General features: G+C 45.8%; 1 protein-coding gene and 1 long non-coding RNA gene across 4 annotated transcripts; one reads left to right on the top strand and one right to left on the bottom strand.

Annotated features, from left to right (window-relative positions):
- Nucleotides 1-1455: 1455 nt before the first annotated feature.
- Nucleotides 1456-19874, bottom strand: AURKA (aurora kinase A). Of its 3 annotated transcripts, none has more exons than XM_059132839.1 (9): nt 19647-19874; nt 15559-15605; nt 12641-12920; nt 11310-11364; nt 9903-10094; nt 8893-9031; nt 4907-5055; nt 2493-2667; nt 1456-2364 (listed from the first exon to the last, which is right to left on the bottom strand). In XM_059132839.1, the coding sequence occupies exons 2-9, from the start codon at nt 15598-15600 to the stop codon at nt 2179-2181; spliced, it is 1218 nt and encodes a 405-aa protein (XP_058988822.1). In that variant the 5' UTR covers nt 15601-15605; nt 19647-19874; the 3' UTR covers nt 1456-2178. The 3 variants fall into 3 exon arrangements, with proteins under 3 accessions (XP_058988822.1, XP_058988821.1, XP_058988823.1); XM_059132838.1 differs by having other exon boundaries at nt 19656-19874; XM_059132840.1 differs by lacking the exon at nt 19647-19874 and adding an exon at nt 16160-16180.
- Nucleotides 2663-11315, top strand: LOC131807464 (uncharacterized). The gene is made up of 2 exons (XR_009344502.1): nt 2663-4247; nt 7568-11315. It is a non-coding gene; the product is annotated as an uncharacterized LOC131807464 (long non-coding RNA).
- Nucleotides 19875-19897: the final 23 nt, after the last annotated feature.

The following is a 19897-nucleotide window of genomic DNA, read 5'->3' as shown; positions in this document are numbered from 1 at the left end:
AAAGTTGGTTAACTCAAGACTGGAAAGCTCCTTTATCCTGAGGGGGCTAACCGGATGGACACTTGCAGCTTTACTCAGTTGTGTTCTGAAGCTTCTGTCAGGTGTCACCAAAGCTGACATGGAAGTAGTCATTTCTAATATCTAGTTCCTTGTGTTGAACAAAGGTCAGCCATGAAAGCATAGCTCTGTATTAGTTTTCAGGAACTTCAACATTTCCAAGGTCAAGTTCATCCCTCTTTGGTCAAGGAGATGATGGCAGCTAGAAACAGATATGTAGCTTTATGCATTAGGAGCACATAGCACATGAGATCGGAAAGGGATACACCAGCTCCTTCCATGGCACCTGCTCATTTCCAGGTCAACAATGAACCGATAGTGAACAGAATTACCCGTGCAGCCTAGATGTATTTGCGTCCTTATTTTTAAAGTTTATTAAAAAAAAAAAAAAGTTTATATACGTGCCATAACTCCAAAGTAATAAATTTTAATAACTTGCCAGGTGTCCCTTGGGAGCCAGATAACAAGGGGAGCAAAGGAATCCTCTACCAGGGGCACTGCAGGGGCAGCAGGCTTGATCCCCCATGGCTGGAAATGAGGGGGTTCTATTAAGCAAACATTCCTTCAGAGAATTAAGACCCATGTTTGTAAAATCAGTTTGCAAAGAACTAGTTTACCCCACGTGTAAAGCTCTTTGCATCTTAAAGAAAACATGGTCAGAAGCAGGTATGGACATAGAAGTTGAAGATTTCCTCTGTCCTGACCACCTGCAGCTCTAGTGAACCCTGAAAGTTCCCAGGCCAGGCCAGCTGTACCCACGTCTGCGAACTACTGTGGACGCAACTGATTCCCCAGGGTGAGGAACCACCCAAGATTCCAGCTCCATGCACTGGACTGTGCTCCGGCACTGGAGGTCCAGAGCCTACAAAACTCACACTTCTGGCACACAGGACAGTTTCCAGGACAGAGAGAGGGTGCTGGCTTCATGCTCCTAACCACCCCCACAGCCTGACTCCTGGTTCCCCCTCCACCACCCAGTCTCACAGCCCCGTGCCTGCCCCCTGTGCTGCCATGTTGCCTACTGCTCCCTCTCTGGGCTGCGGGGACCTCTTGCCTTCCCTGCTTCCACCCTTTCAATCCTCCCTGTCCCTCAAGTCTGGCTCAGATGCCACTCCCTCCAGCTGCCTCTCCTACCTGATTACCCATCAGAATTCGTGGGCTCCCTGACCTTTCCCTCTTCCCCGCCTCCGGCTGGCGGCTACCCTACTCAGTCATGTCCCCAGTTGTCAGAGGGGATATGCTCACAAGCCGGCCCAGCTCCAGAACTGCAGCCCTGGCAGCTCCACGGAGGGGCCTTCCCACCCTCCCAGTGGGCCCATGCTCAGCCTGGCATTTTTCAAAGGGTAGAAGGAGCTGCAAAATGCATGATCATTTCAAAAAGTTAGACACAGGAGAACATGAAGTGTAATCATTTTATAGGTGACTTAATGTGCTTTACAAAAATTAAAACCTCAAAACCATGAAATAAGCCCTTTAACATTTAGAAACAGCTGAGACAGGTCTGCTCTAGCCAGCCCCAAGATGAGGGCAGAGCACACGTTTCTGTATCACAGTCTCAGGGGCGAGGAGAACTCCGCTAACCAGTCTTCACCGCTCGTGTCTGGCAGACGTGTTGGAACGGAGCACAGTCCTCAAGGGATGCCACGGAAATGAAGATAGAAGTCGACACAAAAATCTTTATTTTAACATTAAAAGAAAGAATCACATGTTCATCCTGACGGCTTTCCCAGGCTTGGCCACCCAATAAGTTACACGCACACGAAGGGACTCAGAAGGTTATTGCACGCCTATGTCACTGACGGAGTCACGGTGATGTGGCCACTCTCCCCGCAGTCAGGCCCCGAGCCGGTCCCCCCTCCACAAGGAGGCCTTGCTCCAGCCAGGCTGTGGGGAGGGGCTCCAGGTGAACCTCGCTTCCGGGTTGTGAAACTAGTGACATTGTCACAATTCCTGTGGCTCCTTTCACTCCAGAGCAGTGTTCACTGGAGTGGACTCTTGGGTGGGGAGACTGAGGCAGCGCCTGCTCAGTAGGCCCTTGTCAGCAGTGCCCTTGGGCACAGGGAGGCCTTGCTGACACCAGGTGGCAGCCCTGCCTCTCAGATTCCTCCCCGTGCACCATTCTTAAGATTGTTTGCTAGTTGATTCTTTGCTTTTTTGGCTACTTGATGGTTTTGATGAATTCGCTATGATCCAGGGATGTTCTAGTACTTCTTTGAGAGTCGGCCTTTGGCTGGGATTATGTTTCAACAGTCTTGAAATGAGGTCCCTGGCTCCTTCCGGCACAAAGTCAGGGAATGTGAATTCAACCTGGAGTACAACAAGTTGACAATCACAAAACGCGGCTTTAGACCAGTGCGGCTCGCTGGCTCACAGGCACAGTTAAGGCGGATAAGAATTCTACCACAAGCAATGGATCATTTCTCATTAGGTCTTACCCGTGATATTCTTTTGTAGGTCTCTTGGTACGTGCTTGCCTCAAAAGGCGGCTTCCCAACGAGAAATTCATAGCAAAGAACCCCAAGGCTCCAGAGATCTACCTTCTCGTCATGCATTCGGCCTTCAATCATCTCTGGGGGCAAGTAATCCAGGGTGCCACAGAGGGTGGTTCTCCTAAAAACAGAGGCAGGCTCAGCTTGGTATGCTCCTGTTCCTATCAGCACAAGAGGGGCTAAACGCCATTCACAACGACACAAACATTGAGTGTGCGCTCCTCCTAGGCCACATCTTGCGCTACGAGGCACGTAAATCCCCGGTTTGAGGGGTGCCTGGGTGGCTCAGTTAGCTGAGTGTCCAACTCTTGATTGCAACGACTCAGATCACGATCTCAGGGTCGTGAGATCAAGCCCCACATCGGGCTCCGCGCTTAGTGGGAGTTTGCTTGAGATTCTTTCTTTCCCTCTCCCTCTGCTCCTCCCTGCCCTGCTGGCTCGCATGTGTGCACACACTCTAAAATAAATGAGTCTTTAAAAAAAATAAATCCCCTATTTTAGATAGAAAACAGATGGAGAGATATGCAACATCACACAGCTAGCAACCAAGTCACACCCCAAAGGTGTCCAACTCCAGAACCTTCTTAAATGATCTAAAAAATGAGAAACTTCAAGAATCCCTACTATATAAAAGCAACCGTCAGAATTCTCTGTGAATACAGTTTAGAGTTCCAGATTTGTTTTTACATTACAGATAGGCTAAGCAGCTCAACAGCCAGGAGGCATGAGTGACAAGAAACTACAAACTGTGCCACTGAGGAAGCACCAGCTTTTGGCCTCTGATACATGCTGCCTCTACCAAAGAGACACTTCAGTTTGGGGGTGACCTATGAGGTATTCTTGCCAAAAACACTGTGTAGGCCTTTTGACCGACTTCCAATTCTCAGCAATTACAGAGGATGAAGGACCAAGTAACACCATTTTAGGTGAGAAAAGTCCATTTTAAATTGTGGGGCAACTGGTGCAAACTTAGACCAAAGAAACATAATCAAATATAACACCCGGATGGACCTTGGCTGATGCCAACTTAAAAGAACAGCTCTAAAATTTTGCGGCCAACGAGGGAAACTGAATCATGGGCTGAACAGATACTAACAAGGCAGTTAATTTTCTTGGGAGTCACAATGGTTGTGGTTAGAAGGACAACGTCCTGATTTCTAGGAGATACATACTCAAGTGCTCAGAGAAGGAAGCATGAGGTGTGCAACTTATTTTTGAAGGTTCACCAGAAAAACAGACCCCGCCAAATATAGCAAGTGGGCTGTGCGGCCATACGTATGGCAAAATGTGGCCACCTGCTGAGGGCAGGCATGGGATGGACAGTGAGCAGCCGACCACCAGCTCAGCGTTTCTGTATGTTTGAGTTTTTAACAACGAAGCCTGGAAGTAAGCGGAGGGTGGCACACATTGAACTAGGCGCAAACACCATGTAGGTTTCATTGTTTCCTAGCAGTTATTCTTTGCCGTTGCCTCTTCTAGGGGGTCATGCTGAGGCTGGTCACCAAGCCTGTCACCCCAAGAGCACACAAGAGCGCACTGAGCTCAGTGGTGACCCGCGGCCTGGGATGAAGGCGCTGCGTCTCCAGACTTCTATCCCCGCAGCACCACGGAGATGGCGGAAATGGCCCGAGTCGGAGGGTCTCGAGCACCACCACACCCGGGAGCTCTCATGGTTGCTCACGTCGGGGGAGGTGGGGTGAGGTGAGCATCTACATGCATGTTGTGTTTCTAATGTTCTACCTCACAAGGCCTCAAAAGCTTAATCAAACCCAAATTAAACTAAAACAGTGTTTTAGCTCTTGTTTGCAAAGGTAAGATTTAAATTGTTTCATTAGATTTCTCACTCTGTTAAGAGGGGACACGAAAGGACTCTGCTGTTGACAAAGGCAAACCACAGAGAATCCTCACCACCACCCTGAAAGTTCTATCCAAACTAATTTGGTTTTGGAAATTCCCCCAGAGAACTGTGCTCTCGGTTCTAGCTGTGTGTGTGCTGCTGCCCCCAGAACTGGTCTGTCCAGGAAGTAGCAGAGTCTCCCCTTCCCACCGCTGCAGTCATCACCCCCTACACACATCCTGCACTTCCGTGGTCATGTACTCCTCACACAGGCCCCCTTCATTAGTTTCTAAAGACATTCAACATCTTTAACCCAGGCCTAGGACACATTAAACAGCCTCAAAATAGTTGCAGAATTCTCAAAGACACTTCTATTGGGCCCAAGTTACTTCAAAGCATGTGCAGTCAGTTACCTGCCCCGAATGCACATATCTATGCTCAAGTGTTTTTCTATTTAGCTCCTGAAAGTCCCCAGGGCTTTTGCTAACTAAAGTAAGTAAGTTCCACCTGTAAAGGTACGTACCTGGAGGATGGGGCGTGTACCGACCACCCGAAGTCTGCGATCTTAAGCTCTCCAGCCGATCCAAGGAGTAGGTTCTCTGGCTTAATGTCTCTATGAATGACTCTCTTTGAGTGACAGTAAGACAGGGCATCTGCCAACTCTGTGATATACTATTTTAAAAATAAAAAAGTATGGAAAGTCTGTATCTTACATTTTATGTGACACAATTTTAGACATCTCTTCTGAAAGGAAGCCCAACATAGATTTAACAGGTTTTGTAAATTCTGAGGCAAAAGCTAGAAACAATTGATGACTTTTTTTTTTTTAAAGATTTTTATTTATTTGACAGACAGATCACAAGTAGTCAGAGAGGCAGGCAGAGAGAGAGGAGGAAGCAGGCTCCCCGATAAGCAGAGAGCCCGACGTGGGGCTTGATCCCAGGTCCCTGAGATCCTGACCTGAGCTGAAGACAGAGATTTTAATCCACTGAGCCACCCAGGCGCCCCAACAATTGATGACTCTTAAATAAAAAAAATTTTTTCGAATCAAATTAGTGTTTAGCATAAAACACTAGTTATCCTATACTAAGTTATTTATTTGCTAATACAGCAGACAGGATACTGAAGGAGGAGGGAAAAACTGATAAGCTAGAATTCATCACCACATGGCAATTTATGGCCTAATAACAATGAATTATGATAATACTGAGAAACTGGCACAAACCAGGGAGTCGGACATGTAAACAATTAAAAAAAATTTTTTTTTTAAAAACTTGACAAGTAGTCAATTCCCATTTTAAAACCAAGATCAGGGGCAGACTGGGTGGCTCAGTTGGTTAAGCATCGGCCTTCAGCTCGGGTTGTGATCTTGGGGTCCTGGGATGGAGTCCCTTATGGTATCCCTGCTAAGAGGGGAGCCTGCTTCTGCTTCTCCCTCTGCCACTCCCCCTGCTTGTGGTCTCTTACCTTTTTTTTTTTTTTTTTTTAATTTATCTCGTCAGAGAGAGAGAGAGAGAGAGCGAGCACAGGCAGACAGAGTGGCAGGCAGAGTCAGAGGGAGAAGCAGGCTCCTCCAGGAGCAAGGAGCCCGATGTGGGACTCGATCCCAGGACGCCGGGATCATGACCTGATCCGAAGGCAGCTGCTTAACCAACTGAGCCACCCAGGTGTCCCTGTGGTCTCTTACTTTTATGCTCTCTCTCAAATAAGTAAATAAAATCTTTAAAAAAAAAAAAAAAAAAAAAAAGCTGGTGTTAGAGCTCTCCAGCATCTACCTCCCTTATCAGACTGTGACTATGTGTAAAAGTCCCTAATATTTCTCTACAGTTAGTTCTATTTGAATTAATCAGAAAAGGGAAACAGGAGTGTATAAATAAATATTCATTCTAACTACTAGGCAATCTAGAAAGAACCAAGCTGGGCACCTGGGTGGCTCAGTCATTAAGTGTCTGCCTTTGGCTCAGGTCATGATCTTAGGGTTCTGGGAAAGAGCCCCACATCAGGCTCCCTGCTCAGCAGAGAGCCTGCTTCTCCCTCTCCCACTCTCTCAGCATGTATTCCCTCTCTCAAGGTCTCTCTGTCAAATAAATCATCTTAAGAAAGAATGAACGAACCAACCAACCAAGTTTCCTTTCCAATAACTATGTGCTTATATCAACATAAACTCCATCTGGATTAAACAAAAGGTAGTAGTAGTGTAAGTATTAACTGCCAATTAAATAAGACAAGTAATTAGGTTAGCTAATATTTGAAAAGTAAAATGAATCTATTTCTACTTAGCTAAAAAGCAAATGCTTAAGTTTAAAAGGACTTTTTTAAAGATTTTATTTATTTATTTGTCAGAGAGGGAGAGAAAGAGCACTAGCAGGGGGCACAGCAGGCAGAGGGAGAAGCAGGCTCCCCGCTGAGCAAGGAGCCTGACATGGGACTCGAACCCAGTACCCTGGGATCATGACCGAAGCAGAAGGCAGACGCTTAACCAACTCAGCCACCCAGATGTCCCTTGAGTTTAAAATGTCTTATTGCTGAGACAAGACCAAAGGGTCATTCACCAATAAAGCTATGATTTCAAAAGTATAACCACCTGAAAGTAATGCCATTTAAACCAATGCCAAAAAGCAACTGAGTGTCCATACTACCCAGAACAATCAGCTGTCAGTTCAACAAAGAACTGCCCAGACTCTCTATTTCTTCAAACAAGTAATTTCACTCAAATAAAGCAGTGCAATCCACAGGGGAAAAAATAAAATCCCAAAACAAAAACCTGCTTATGTTGGACTTTAAGATTAGATCCAGGTAAGAGAATGAAAAGACAAGCCATAGGCAGGGAGAGAAGCTTTAAACACATGTGATAAAGGACTTGTCTCCAAAATATACAAGAACTCTTAAAACTCAAGACGACCAAAAACCCAATTGAAAATGGGCAAAAAATCGGACAGAGACCTCAAAGATGATATACAGATGGCACATAAGCACATGAAAAGATGTTCATCTTTGGTCAGTAGAGAACTGCAAATTAAAATGAGGTCCCATGCACACCGATGAGAATGACTGCGATCCAGAACACTGACAACACCGGTCACTAGTGGAGGAGGAGGAGGAACAGGAAAACATGCATGGGGGGGGACGCAAAGATGGTCTGCCTTCAGTTTAACAGTTTTTTTGGTTTTTTGTTTTTACAAAGCTACACATGATCTTACTCACAAGCCAGTTTTCCAATCTGTTGAAAACTTACGTCCCACAAAAACACGCATGCAGATGCTCAGTGCGGCTTTATTCATGATCACCAGTGACTGGAAGTGACCAAGATAACCTTCAACATGAACCAAACTACATCGTGCTGCAGAGTTCTTCGGCAATAACAAGTGAGCTCCCGTGACCGCGCCCTATGCCCACTGAAGGACACAGGTGACCCTTCAAGGCTTAGAGTTGTCCCCCCTGCCCCGCCCCGGGCTAACTGGCTCATCATTCTGATACCACCACCCATATACATAGGAACTGAATAATTAAATGGTTGGTGGCTGGTAGGATCTAGATTTTTCAAGGTTGGAATGGGAGGCTACAGATAAATAAGGGGAAAAGGGTAGAATGAGCCACATGGCACCGGACTCATGTTTTGCTTAATGTAGATACAAATGGATAAAAATACAGATATGTGAATATATACAGATTCATATACACATATATGTCCCTGTTCTGTCTGCTGAGGGCCTAGACAGAAGGACACTCCAGCAGCAATGAGCAGATCTAGCTCCCAGATCTTGGTTTCTAATAACACTTTTCGATAAAAGGAACAATGTTGGGGGGTAAGACAAAAAAACCTAAAACAGGGACCATGTGAAAGGGATGCCAAAGGCCAAAGCTCGAACAATTTGACCAGCAAAATCAAAGAGTATGAGATTATAACTCGAAGTTTAGAATAGCCATGAGTCCACATTAACAAATGACGGAGTAAATGAGAACAGACCAATCTAAGGCACAAGAACCCTACATGATGTACGCGACAGATGTGGGGGTGGGATCAAGCCACGTTCCTTCTTCAGTGTCGGTGGGACAGAGCACGGCACAGCATGGAAAGACAGAAAGAATAATTTGCCAGCAGAGAAATCTAATGAGTGTGACACCTCAGCCAGGTCACCAAAGCCAAGAGCCCCAGCCATAAGCCAGGTTTCTAGTAGGGACCACACTAATGGACAATGAACAAGAGAAAAGAAGTCTGCACTATCTCCACATTCTTGAAATCCAAAACTATTCTAAAATAAATTGTTTTTTAAAAAGAGGGCAACTATTCATATATACGTTTTCACAAAAAGCAGCTGTAGACACAAACCAGCCCCAGTATTTTACCTGGTACCCGAGTTTACCCATACTTAGGGTACAACTACGGTACTCTCATTCCTTCACTCAAATACCTGACCCCATTAGGCTCCCTTAAGCCGCTGGACACACTGTTACGTAGCACAGGAACAGAGTAAACAGAATTAGTCGGGACAATAAATGAAAACTTACAGTAGCAGTTCTCTGCTCATCAAACTTCGACAGTTTCTGAAGTTCTCTGTAGACCGCTCCGAGAGGTGCATATTCTAGAATTAGGTAAACTCTGGTGGCATCGTGGAAATAGCCATACAGTCTGAGGATGTTTGGATGCCTGCAACAAAGGATGCATGCTTTAACGCCTGGTTCTGGAAAAGATCCAAAAATCTGTACTAACTACTAACCAACCCTCTCATGTAAAACTAATGAAAATTGGTCCTGGACACAGATTCCTCCCCTGACACATACCCCCCACCTGATTTGAGAATCGGGGAAAAAAAACAAGTACATCTGCAGTCAGTGACAAACATTACAAGGTATTAATGGACCTTGGGTTTAGTTAAGATGATTTCCTTCCTTCAGACCATCTTTATTCTTTGGAGGAAAAACTCAGCTAAATGTTAATTCTTTGCACATTAGAGAAAGAGAGACATGGTATTCCCACAGCATTTTGATCCCCAAACACTAGAAGACACAACTTCAAAGCCATGTTCAGCTGAGGACTTGGGCAGCTGAGAACACGGCCCAGGACCACAGCCTTCAGCTCCCGCCAGCGGCTGCCAGGGAAAGATACAGGCATGATGCGGGCAGATTTGTCAGTATTAACGACTGATTCAAGTCTGCGAAAAATAGTGAAAGCAAAAAAAAAGAGAGAAAAAAAAGACCCACTGGCCAAAGTCCGCCTGCAGAGGCTGCCAGTCTGCAACCTCTGCTTAGAGCTCAGAAGTCCTCACTCCCCTTCATTACGCATATGCACGCACACACACACAAACTTGGCTACACATGTACATAATTCATTAACAAAGCATAAACGTAAATAAAACGTAAATAAAAGGGATTTTTAAGGACCACACTTGTCTAGATAAATTCTTAAAAAATGACCAATCAAATCACACTCTGCAGTCCTACGGAGCAGGCTGCCATCACTAACTCTCAGTGCCTAAGTTCTGCACCACACGCTTTGGAACATCAATCTGGAAACTCACCTGAGGTGGGACTGTATTTCTACTTCTCTTCTCAGCTGATGCTCAACTCCTGCTTTCTCCAGTTGAGCCTTAAATAATACTTTAAGAGCCAGGATAAACTTGCTCTGTTTTTCCCTGGCCAAGTAAACATTGCCGAACTTGCCTTTCCCCAGGGGACGGCCGATTTCGAAATCTTCCAAAGCCCATTGCCTTCTAGGAAAAAATGTGAACATTTTAAAATATGAAGAAAACAAATCTTTTCTAACAATGTATTAAGGAGTTCTAGATATACCTATCAATAATTTTATATTTGAAGTCATACTTAATATGTACCTGGGCAAGAACCAATCCAAGAACCACTCTGTGTGAGTCTCCACCAACTTGAAACCCCCACTCCCTCACTTGCCAATGATTGTAGGAGTCTGTGACAAGGAACAATCTGGACTTTTAGAGCTAAAGCACTAATGCAAAGTGTCCCAAGGCACTACTACACTCTGAATTACAGACCCATTACCACCAGCACTGAAGATCACAGGAAAGGTTTGGTAATAACTGGAGGAAGTCTTCAGATCTGTCTGTGGGTCTCTCAAAGACTAAACACAGCCTCCTCTTCTATTCCAGAGAAGCTAAGCTCTCTGGGGTGCAGAATCTGGGGTGGATGAATCAAGGGGGTTGGATCCTACAGGGCGGTGAGGTGAGAACCCCTGGATTTAGATTCTCAGAAAGCTGCTATCATAGGCAGCTAAAGCACAAAAGCCTGTGGGTTCATTCTTGGCTCCTCCTCCTCCTCCATTCTAGAAATTACATTCTACATTCTAGAGTCTAAACAGTTCAGATCGGGCTCTCTGCTTGGCAGGGAGCCTGCTTCCTCCTCTCTCTCTGCCTACTTGTGATCTCTCTCTGTCAAATAAATAAATAAAATCTTTAAAAAAAAAGAAACAGTTCAGAAATTGAGAGCAGACTTTTGTAAAATATCTGGGGAAGATATTATAAAGAATAATTCAATTGATACTGTCACAATTATTCAGAGTCACATATACATGTGTCATAGTTTTACAACATGACTGCCTTTTGTTTAACAAACTTGCTCTTTTGTATAAGAATAGAAACATAAAAACATACCTAAACTATCTGTAGTGGTTACTTCTGAGGGTAGAGAGAAACTTATTTTACACATTTCTGTAACAAATTCATACAGGTTCTTTTCTAAATTTGGAAAGCAATAAGAAAAGCTAAGCTTGAGTCCCTAGTAAACATCATTAAAATTCCTTTTTTTTTTTTTTTTTTGCAAGTTTAGAATTTAGAAACATTTTTATTTTCTGAGTGAAAATATAAAGAGCTTTTTAAACATGTTCCCATAATTAAACTTGCAATGGTGTATTCTACTAAAATGATAGCACAGAACTTTGTAAGTAAGATAAAGCTTACTTTTTTGATTCTTCACTTTTCTGTTTTGTTGCCAGTTCCTTTTCAGAATTACTTCCTATGTAGAATAAATTAAAAATCCATTTTTAGAATAACTACAATTATTTTAGAATAACTGTAAGAATTAAAATCCCATGAACAGAAATGAAGAATGGTCACCAAAATATTAATGGTATGCCCAGAACGGTCAGTCTGGGCTATTTTTAGTTTTCTTTATAGAAAAAAGATTATCACACCATAACCTGACTCATACCAGGTAAAGTCTTTATAGATTTCTGAAGTAAAGATGAGCAGATACATATACAGCTAGGCCCTCTGATAATTTCAAGATTTAAGACTATGCAGATTCGGGGGCGCCTGGGTGGCTCAGCGGGTTAAGCCTCTGCCTTCGGCTTGGGTCATGATCTCAGGGTCCTGGGATCAAGCCCTGCATCTCGCTCGGCGGGGAGCCTGCTTCCCCCTCTCTCTCTCTGCCTGCCTCTCTGCCTACTTGTGACCTCTCTCGCTCTCTCTGTGTCAAATACATAAATAAATAAATAAATAATCTTTTTTAAAAAAGAAAACAAAAAAAGCCATGCAGCCTGAAATTTCCTGCTAAGCCTTTAATGCTTTGGACATTCTTCACCTGGTGTCCAGCTGCACTTTAAAAACTCAGGCACTGAGTGCCCAGCATCCAAAGTCTGCCCCTCAAGGAGCATGCTCGCCAGAAGTCCACGTGCGAACAGTATGATGCAGACCCAAAACACGGTCCCATCTACAAAGCTGGTAAATGATCCCCGAGACTACCCTCCCTGCTGCACCCGGCTGAGGCCGCTGCAGGCTTTGACCGAACCCCCACCAGCCCGCCTCCTGTCAGCCACCCTGCAGTGCAGTGCTAGGACCTTCCACGTCATTCCAGGCATCCAGAGGAAGCCTCTTTCTGAAAGGCCAGCCCCTCCTCTGCTCAAAAACCTTTCAGCAATTTCCCCATTCGCAGGGGCTGACGCCCCACTCCGCGACACAGCCACAGAGCCTACCGTGACCTCACCCGGCTGGGTAAGTCCGTCCAAGTCCATCCACTTCCCTGACCGCCCTCCCCATGCCCAACCTCGGAACTCTTCAGTTCCTCAAGCACACAGGAGGGTAGGAAGCCGCTCTCTATCCTGGGTGTGGGGCTGGCGCACAGGAGACACTGCTCTCCAACCCGACATCAGATTCTCTTCCTGTCCGCGATAACGATGAAGTACATGGGAGGGCTCCAGACAGAAAATGCAACCTGCCCACTCACATCCCCTTTATTTAAGCAACTAAGATGAAGAGTAACTATCCAATAGAAGTCTTGAAAGCTGATTTACCAGGGGCTGATGATGATGGCTGCTCCTTCTTTTGAGTATTATTCTGTGGCCTAGAGACAGGACGAGGGACACTGGTTGCCTGCAATTGCTTCTGCTTCAGATTCTGAACCGGTTTATGGCTGGAGACGAGCTTTTGTGCTTGTGGAGGAATCCGCTGGGAGGAGTTTGAAGGACACAAGACCCGCTGGGCTTGGCCAGTATTTGCAGATAACGGATTTGGAGGAGGAATTTGCTGAGTCACCGGAACACGTTTTGGACCATCACCGAGTGCAATCGTGGTCTAGGTTAGGAGGGAAAAATTTCATGTCTTCATGAACAAAAGCTGAGTATTTTGACAATTTTGCAAAGTCTGTCTTCTAGTATAACAAAATATTGAAGGTCACTGATAATCCATGGAAGGGGAAAGCTACTTGCATCAGCACTCCCAGAGGATTTGGTTAATATACAGCTGAAAGGAGTATTAAGGGTGCCGCCCACCCACCCCAACACCCCACCCCTAAAACCACGCTCCTATAAATAACTCTTCATTTACTCAACTTCCATCTGAAGAGTGAGACATCAAACACTTATCAAGAATTCTCAATGACTCAGAAATTATTACTTACCAAAAAGCTACAACACAGAAACTTTATACCAAAAATCCCAATTCCATAAAATTTCTTTGGCGATACCATACAGATATTTAGAAAAAAAGACAAAGAAATATGTCAAAATATTCATCAGTGGTTAGGTTTCAGAAGACAGTCTGAAAGGCGCCTGGGTGGTTAAGCATCTGCCTTCAGCTCAGGTTACGATCTCAGGGTCCTGGGTTCGAGCCCCACCTCGGGCTCCCCACTCAGCAAGGCGCCTGCTTCTCCCTCTGCCTGCTGCTCCCCCACTACTTGTACGCTCTCTCTCTGTCAAATAAAATCTTTAAAAAAATAAAAGTCTGAGTTTTTGCATTTACCTGATTTTACACAAAATACTTAACTACTATTAATTATTTCCTAATGTTTCATCGTCCAAGTACTTACAAAATAGGTCTGAGCCAAAAGAGTTATGGCAAAGAGGAAATAAATGGGTTCTTCGAAAAGTTATGCCAAAATATCCTATTTACATGCCTGTAAGTAGGGGATCACGAGCTTAAAATATCGTTAATTCTAAGACCTTCAACTAATCAAAGTAAACTTCAATGGAGGAAATTTCCTCACAAACGGGGGAACAATGCTGGCAAGGGAAGCCTCAGAGCGCCTCATAAGAGATGGTTTCCAACTTCCAAGTAAAAAGTCAGTTACTCCTGAAATTAGCAACCTCCACAACACAGCAGACATTCAGGCAGTGACAAACACTTCACACAGAGCAGTTTTTTTTAAATGATCTTTATCAGGGGCGCCTGGGTGGCTCAGGTCATGATCCCAGAGTCCTGGGATCAGCCAGCATGGAGGGGGGCTGTCCCTGCTCAGCGGGGAGCCTGCTTCTCCTTTTCCCTCTGCCCCTCCCCCTATTGGTGTACATGTGCTCACTCACAGGCTCTCATATATATCTATATAAAACCTTTTAAAAAATAAAAAATAAAATGAGCTTTATCATAGGAATTGAGAATCAAATATAAGGACTCAAGTTAGCCTTTTTCTGATTGGTTATTTTAGACTTCCAGCCAGTAAAAAAAAAAAAAAGGTTACGTATCCATTTATTTGAAAATGAAAACTTCTCATACCTGTCAGAATGGCTAAAATCAAAAACACAAGAAACAAGTGCTGGCGAAGATGTGGCGGAAAAGGAACATTCGTGCACTGTTGGTGGGAATGCAAACTCGGGCAGCCACTGTGGAAAACAGTATGGAGGTTCCTCCAAAAGTGAAAAATAGGGGCATGTGGGTCGCTCAGTAGGTTGGACATCCAACTCCTGGCTCCCGCTCCAGTAATCTCAGGAGGTCCAGATACCGAGCCCCAGGTCAGGCTCGGCACTGAGTGTGGAACCTGCCGAAGATTCTCTCTCTCCCTCTTCTCCCACCACCTCCCACACCCTGCTCATGCATGCTCACTCAAAAAAAGAAAACCACCACCACCAACAAAAAAAAAACCACACACAAACACGCGCGCGCGCGCGCACACACACACACACACACACACACAAAAATTAAAGAAGAGAAAAACTTCTACAAACAAGAAACCACCCCCCACCAACACACAAATCAAGAAGATTTGTGTTTTTATGCTGACTTCCTAGAAGGAATAAAATCTGGGGATTGTTTACATTAAAGATGTTTCTATAAAGACTCATTCACCCAGCTGCTCCACAAATACTCACTAAAGCCCGGGGTCTTTCCTAGGTGAAGCCTTCCTGGGTTCCAACATAGCCCAATGTGTACTGAGCACCCCTTGGCAGAACTACTCAGGTCTGTTCATTTACACATATTTTGGGAAGGCGTGTACTGGCTCACATAACTCCCCAAAAGGGCTAAGTTCCTCAGTGTGAAAGACCATGTGCTTTTCACCATGTAATCATCTCTGCATCTGACACAGCATCTGGCTTAAAGTGGGCACCCAGGAAATGTTCACTACAACGCAGCCTGACGGCCTCTGAGCTTACCATTCCCCGAATGCTGCCCAGAACAAACTAGGGCAAAGCAATTTCATTTCTGGCAAGCAAGGAAGCACAGGCAGGTATTGTGCACCTGTTGTGTACAGTGTTATCCTCCACATAATGCAGGGATACAGATACTTAAACAGCTAGCTAGAAGACAAAGCAGAACAAAATAAAAGCTACAGTGACAATCCACAAAAAAGTATTGAATGCCAAGAAAAGGGACTGACATCCAGTAATGGAGTAGAGAGTTCTAAAGTTACAATCCAAAGTAAAAGTAAAAGGAATTCCAGATATAAAACCAACCTCTTGGGTTTTATAAATTGATCGAGATTACAGATTATTCAATTTACCTTCAGAGGCCCCGCAATGCAATTCTCTTTAGATCTGTCCATGATGCCTGAAAAGAAAAAGAACCACCTTTAATTTATACAAATCCTCATGCTTCCAAATGCTGTTATGCTAGATCACGGTTATAGTTCCTGATGAAAAAAGCTTCCACAATACAGAATTTCATACTTTTTCTTTGTCCAAATGAAGCTAGCAAGGGAGCCTTGTTTTCTTGAGTGACATAAGGGACAGGTGTGAGGCCTCCAGCCTACACCGCCTCCCCTCCCTGGGTCCTCCCGCTCCACCAGCTCCACCAGCTCGTCTCTAAAGGACTACATCCGTCAGTGAGGAGCCTCCTTCCAACCCTGCTGCCTTTTAAAAGCAGGTCCTTGGGGCACCTGGGTGGCACAATGGATTAGGCCTCTGCCTTCGGCTCAGGTCATGATCTCAGAGTCCTGGGATCGAGCCCCACATCGGGCTCTCTGCTCAGCAGGGAGCCTGCTTCCTCCTCTCTCTCTCTCTCTCTCTGCCTGCCTCTCTGCCTACTTGTGATCTCTGTCGGTCAAATAAATAAATAAAATCTTTTAAAAAGATAAAATAATAAAAATAAAAACAGGTCCTCACAGAGCGCCTGGGTGGCTCAGTGGGTTAAGGCTCTGCCTTCGGCTCAGGTCATGATCTCAGGGTCTTGGAACTGAGCCCCGCATCAGGCTCTCTGCTCAGTGGGAAGACTGCTTCCCTCTCTCTCTCTGCCTGCCTCTCTGCCTGCTTGTGATCTCTCTGTCAAATAAATAAATATTTTTTAAAAAGGCAGATCCTCTCTTCCCCGTAACAGATTCCGGCAAGGACAGCATCTTCGCCCTCACCCTTCAACACTAAAGCTCCAGAACAGTCATCCACACTCACCACATCCACCATTCCTCTCAGCCACTGGCCCTCCCCCATAATTCTGTCTGGCTCATGATTGACCTCTAGCGTCACCAAACTGGTGTCCCCCAGCAGCGTTTGACTGGGTGGCTCTTTTCCCACTCCCAACCTCTGCTAGCTTGCAGGGGGGTCCCCCACACCACCAGCTGCCCTACTGCAACCTCCTTCGCTCCATCAGCCTCTCTTCTGCCAACCTGAAAGTCTGGGGGTGACTCAGAATGAGTCCTTTGACCCCACTTCTCCATCCCCACCCTTCCTAGGGTCCCTCATCCAGCACCAGGGCTCTAAACAATCTTTAAGATGATATGAATTTACATCTTCTACCCTAACCTCTCCTCCGACCGCCAGACTCCTACCTACCTGCTCAGCATTCCCCAAAAAGGCCTGTCAAACACCTCAATCCCAGCACATCAGGAAAGAACCTCCTCCTCCTTCTGGCTTTTCTTCCCCTCTGCTCTCAGGAGCAGCCTGAGCTCGGGCCCAGAGACACTTTCTTTTGCAGCTTTCCTCACTCCCTACAGGATCTCATCCAGTCTCCTGGCCCTCAAAAACATTCAGAGGCTCAGGACCTCCAGACTTCCACCTCTAGCCCAGAACTCTCCCCTGAACTCCTACCACCTAGGAAACACCTTCACCTTTAATCGGAGATCCCTCAATTTTAAAATGTCTCAACTGAACTCCTGCTCCCTCCCTACCCCATCTCTCCCACCCTGTTCTTGCGGACGTCCCCATCTCAGTTCCCCATCTCAGTTCCTGGCAAGCCCAGCCTGCCGGTTGCTCAGTTCACGGTCTTTTACACGGTTCTCTCTCAAACCCCACATCTAATCCATCAGCATATCTTGTCGGCTCTACATTGAAAAAATCACTGCTCAGCACCTTTAATACTACCACCTGATCAAACCAATGCTCTCTCCCTTCAATTCTTTGCAACAAGCTCCCCGTGGTCACTTTGCTTCCACCCTTGCCCATTATAGTCCATGCACAACACTACTAAGTCAGCTATGTTGGTCAGTTCCTTGGTTTGGATGCCCCTCATGGACCCTCAACGCAAATTCAAAATCCTACTTGCATAGACAGGCGTAGAGTCTCATAGAGTATGGACCCAGACCACCATTTTTGCCTTATCTCCTCTTGTTTATTGCACACCAGCCATACAGGGCTTCTTTCTTTCCTCAAAGCAGTCCCCTGCCACAGGGCTTTTGTATTTCCTGTTCTCTCTACCCATTTGGCTCTTCCCTCAAATAGAAGTGTGGCTTGCTCCTTCATTACAGTCAAGTCTATGCTGAAATGTTGCCTTTCTGACCATCTTGCTTTTATTTTCTTCATAGCCCTTATTTAACATCTAACATAACATTGCTTGTACTTGTAAGCTCCATCATGAGAGTGAGGGCTTAGTCCCATTTTGTTTATGTTGCCTCCTCAGAACATGTCTGCACAGTTCCTATACCAGTGTTTGGGAAATGAGTTAATCCATTAAGAAAGCACATCAATAATGCAAATAGTTTATAGCACTTACTAAGCCCATACTGTGAATCAGACACAGCAACCTATCAAGTAGGTAGAACATAAACTCCAAGAAAACAGAAACCTCTCTGTATTTTTCCTACCCAGGTGTTCCCTAATTCTATAATCCAATCAGAAAATGTTCCCCCCACACACACACTTTCACATCCATTTCACAAATAAGCAAATAACTCTGCCCTGAAGATGGACCGCCAGCTACAGAGCAAGGAGTCTTTATATCAAACGGGTTAGGAGAAATGACAGAAAGGAAAAAGGAGTTACAAGCTTGTGTTACGCAAACATTAATTTCACATACGCTCTTATGCTTTCTTCACTCTCCCGAACGATCACAAGCAGCAGACTAATGAGATCACACAGGCTTAAAGACATTCATTCAATAGTCTTCCACAAAAGCTAGATATTTGCCCCAACTGAATATAGTTTACCCTCTCAGGGAGATGAATAATAAAAAAAGAGAATGGAGTAAGATTCTGATCCACAGATTCTGGAGAGCCCCAGGAAAACTGTTTCTCAAATGATTCCAGTGCACAGCCAGGGTCACATGACCCAATGACCTTCACAAGATCCCTGCAACTCAAACCACATATCCTACTATTCTAAACAGGAAACTGTTAAAGATTGTACAGCACTGTGCATTTCGACTTTTTCTTCACCAAACCTGCTAGTGTCTGCACAGATTCAGAGGAGAATGGGAACGAGTATGTGGCTGAGAAGCATTTAATTCAAAGAACAAGAAAGGGTAAGGAGAGAGGACAAACCCTTGAAAGTTTAGGGCAGTAGCTCCATCTACTCCTGGAGGGCATTTGTTAGAAATGGAGACTTTGAGACCCAACCACAGACCTAATAAATCAGATTCTGCATTTTAACATCCCCAGACGTCTAGTACGCCTTGGCCTTGATCACTGGTTGTCCACGAAACATCAGAATCACCTGGGAAACCTGACAAACTACAGACACCTGAGTCCTCTATGCCCAAGCTCTTGTGATTCATTAGCTGGGTCTACATTTTTCACAAGGACCCTTAGGAATCCCGTTAAACGCGGTCCAAGATCTGCAGTTTGAGAAGCACCGCCCCAAAGAAAGCCTCTTGGAGGAAGTTTTCATTTATTCACCCCTCCTCCATCCATTCATCCCCTTGAGGGTCCCGCCTGGCTATTCTACCCAACGGAGCCCCCGGTAAGCCACACTACGGTTTTCTTTTGCAAGTTCTCGGGTCAGTTCGTCGTCTGGCGCCCCACCCCCGCTAGAACACAAACTACCGCAGAGCAAAAGCCCTCCTATTTTTTTCTTACCCAGGTGCTCACCGAATACGAGAAGCCCATCAGAAAGCACCCCCACCCCCAAGGCCCCCAACAACCCCATGCACCGCGGGTGTTTAGTAAACACCAAGCGGCATCTAACCGGGTGCCCCAGGACCCGGAAGGAGAGGGGACAGAGCTGGGAAAGCACGGGGTGGGGGGGGGGGGGGGGGCGGGGAGAGGAGCAGGGAGAGGAACAGGAGGGCTGAAGAGGACAGAGGAGGACCAAAGTGGCGACGGAGTCACCAAGGGAGGCCTCGCCTCCACTCTTCTCCGCGGGCCCCGCAGCCCCACCGCCTTCTTCCTTCCCACCCGTTCCGCCGCCCGCTGAACATCCACCCAGGCCCGCCGCCCTCGCCCACCCGTCTCACAGAGCTGTCCCGGGGTCTACGAACTCGTCGGCTCCTGCCTCCGACCCGAGGCAGCCGAGTGCTCCTTGGAGCTCAGCCGTTAAGATTCAAAGTCTTCATTTTAAATAGGAGTTAAACCCTCTGATCTGAAAGCTGATTGGCCTGGGCCAGAGAGGCGCTGCCTTTCGATTGGTTCACAGCCAACCCGACGGCTTGAGTCACATCCAAGGCGGTGACGGCGCGCAGGCGCACTTGCCCGGTAA

This window comes from Mustela lutreola, chromosome 9, assembly GCF_030435805.1.
Source record: "Mustela lutreola isolate mMusLut2 chromosome 9, mMusLut2.pri, whole genome shotgun sequence".
Taxonomy (NCBI): domain Eukaryota; kingdom Metazoa; phylum Chordata; class Mammalia; order Carnivora; family Mustelidae; genus Mustela; species Mustela lutreola.
The sequence above is the reverse complement of the archived record's forward strand: the minus strand, read 5'-3'. Positions and strand labels throughout refer to the sequence as shown.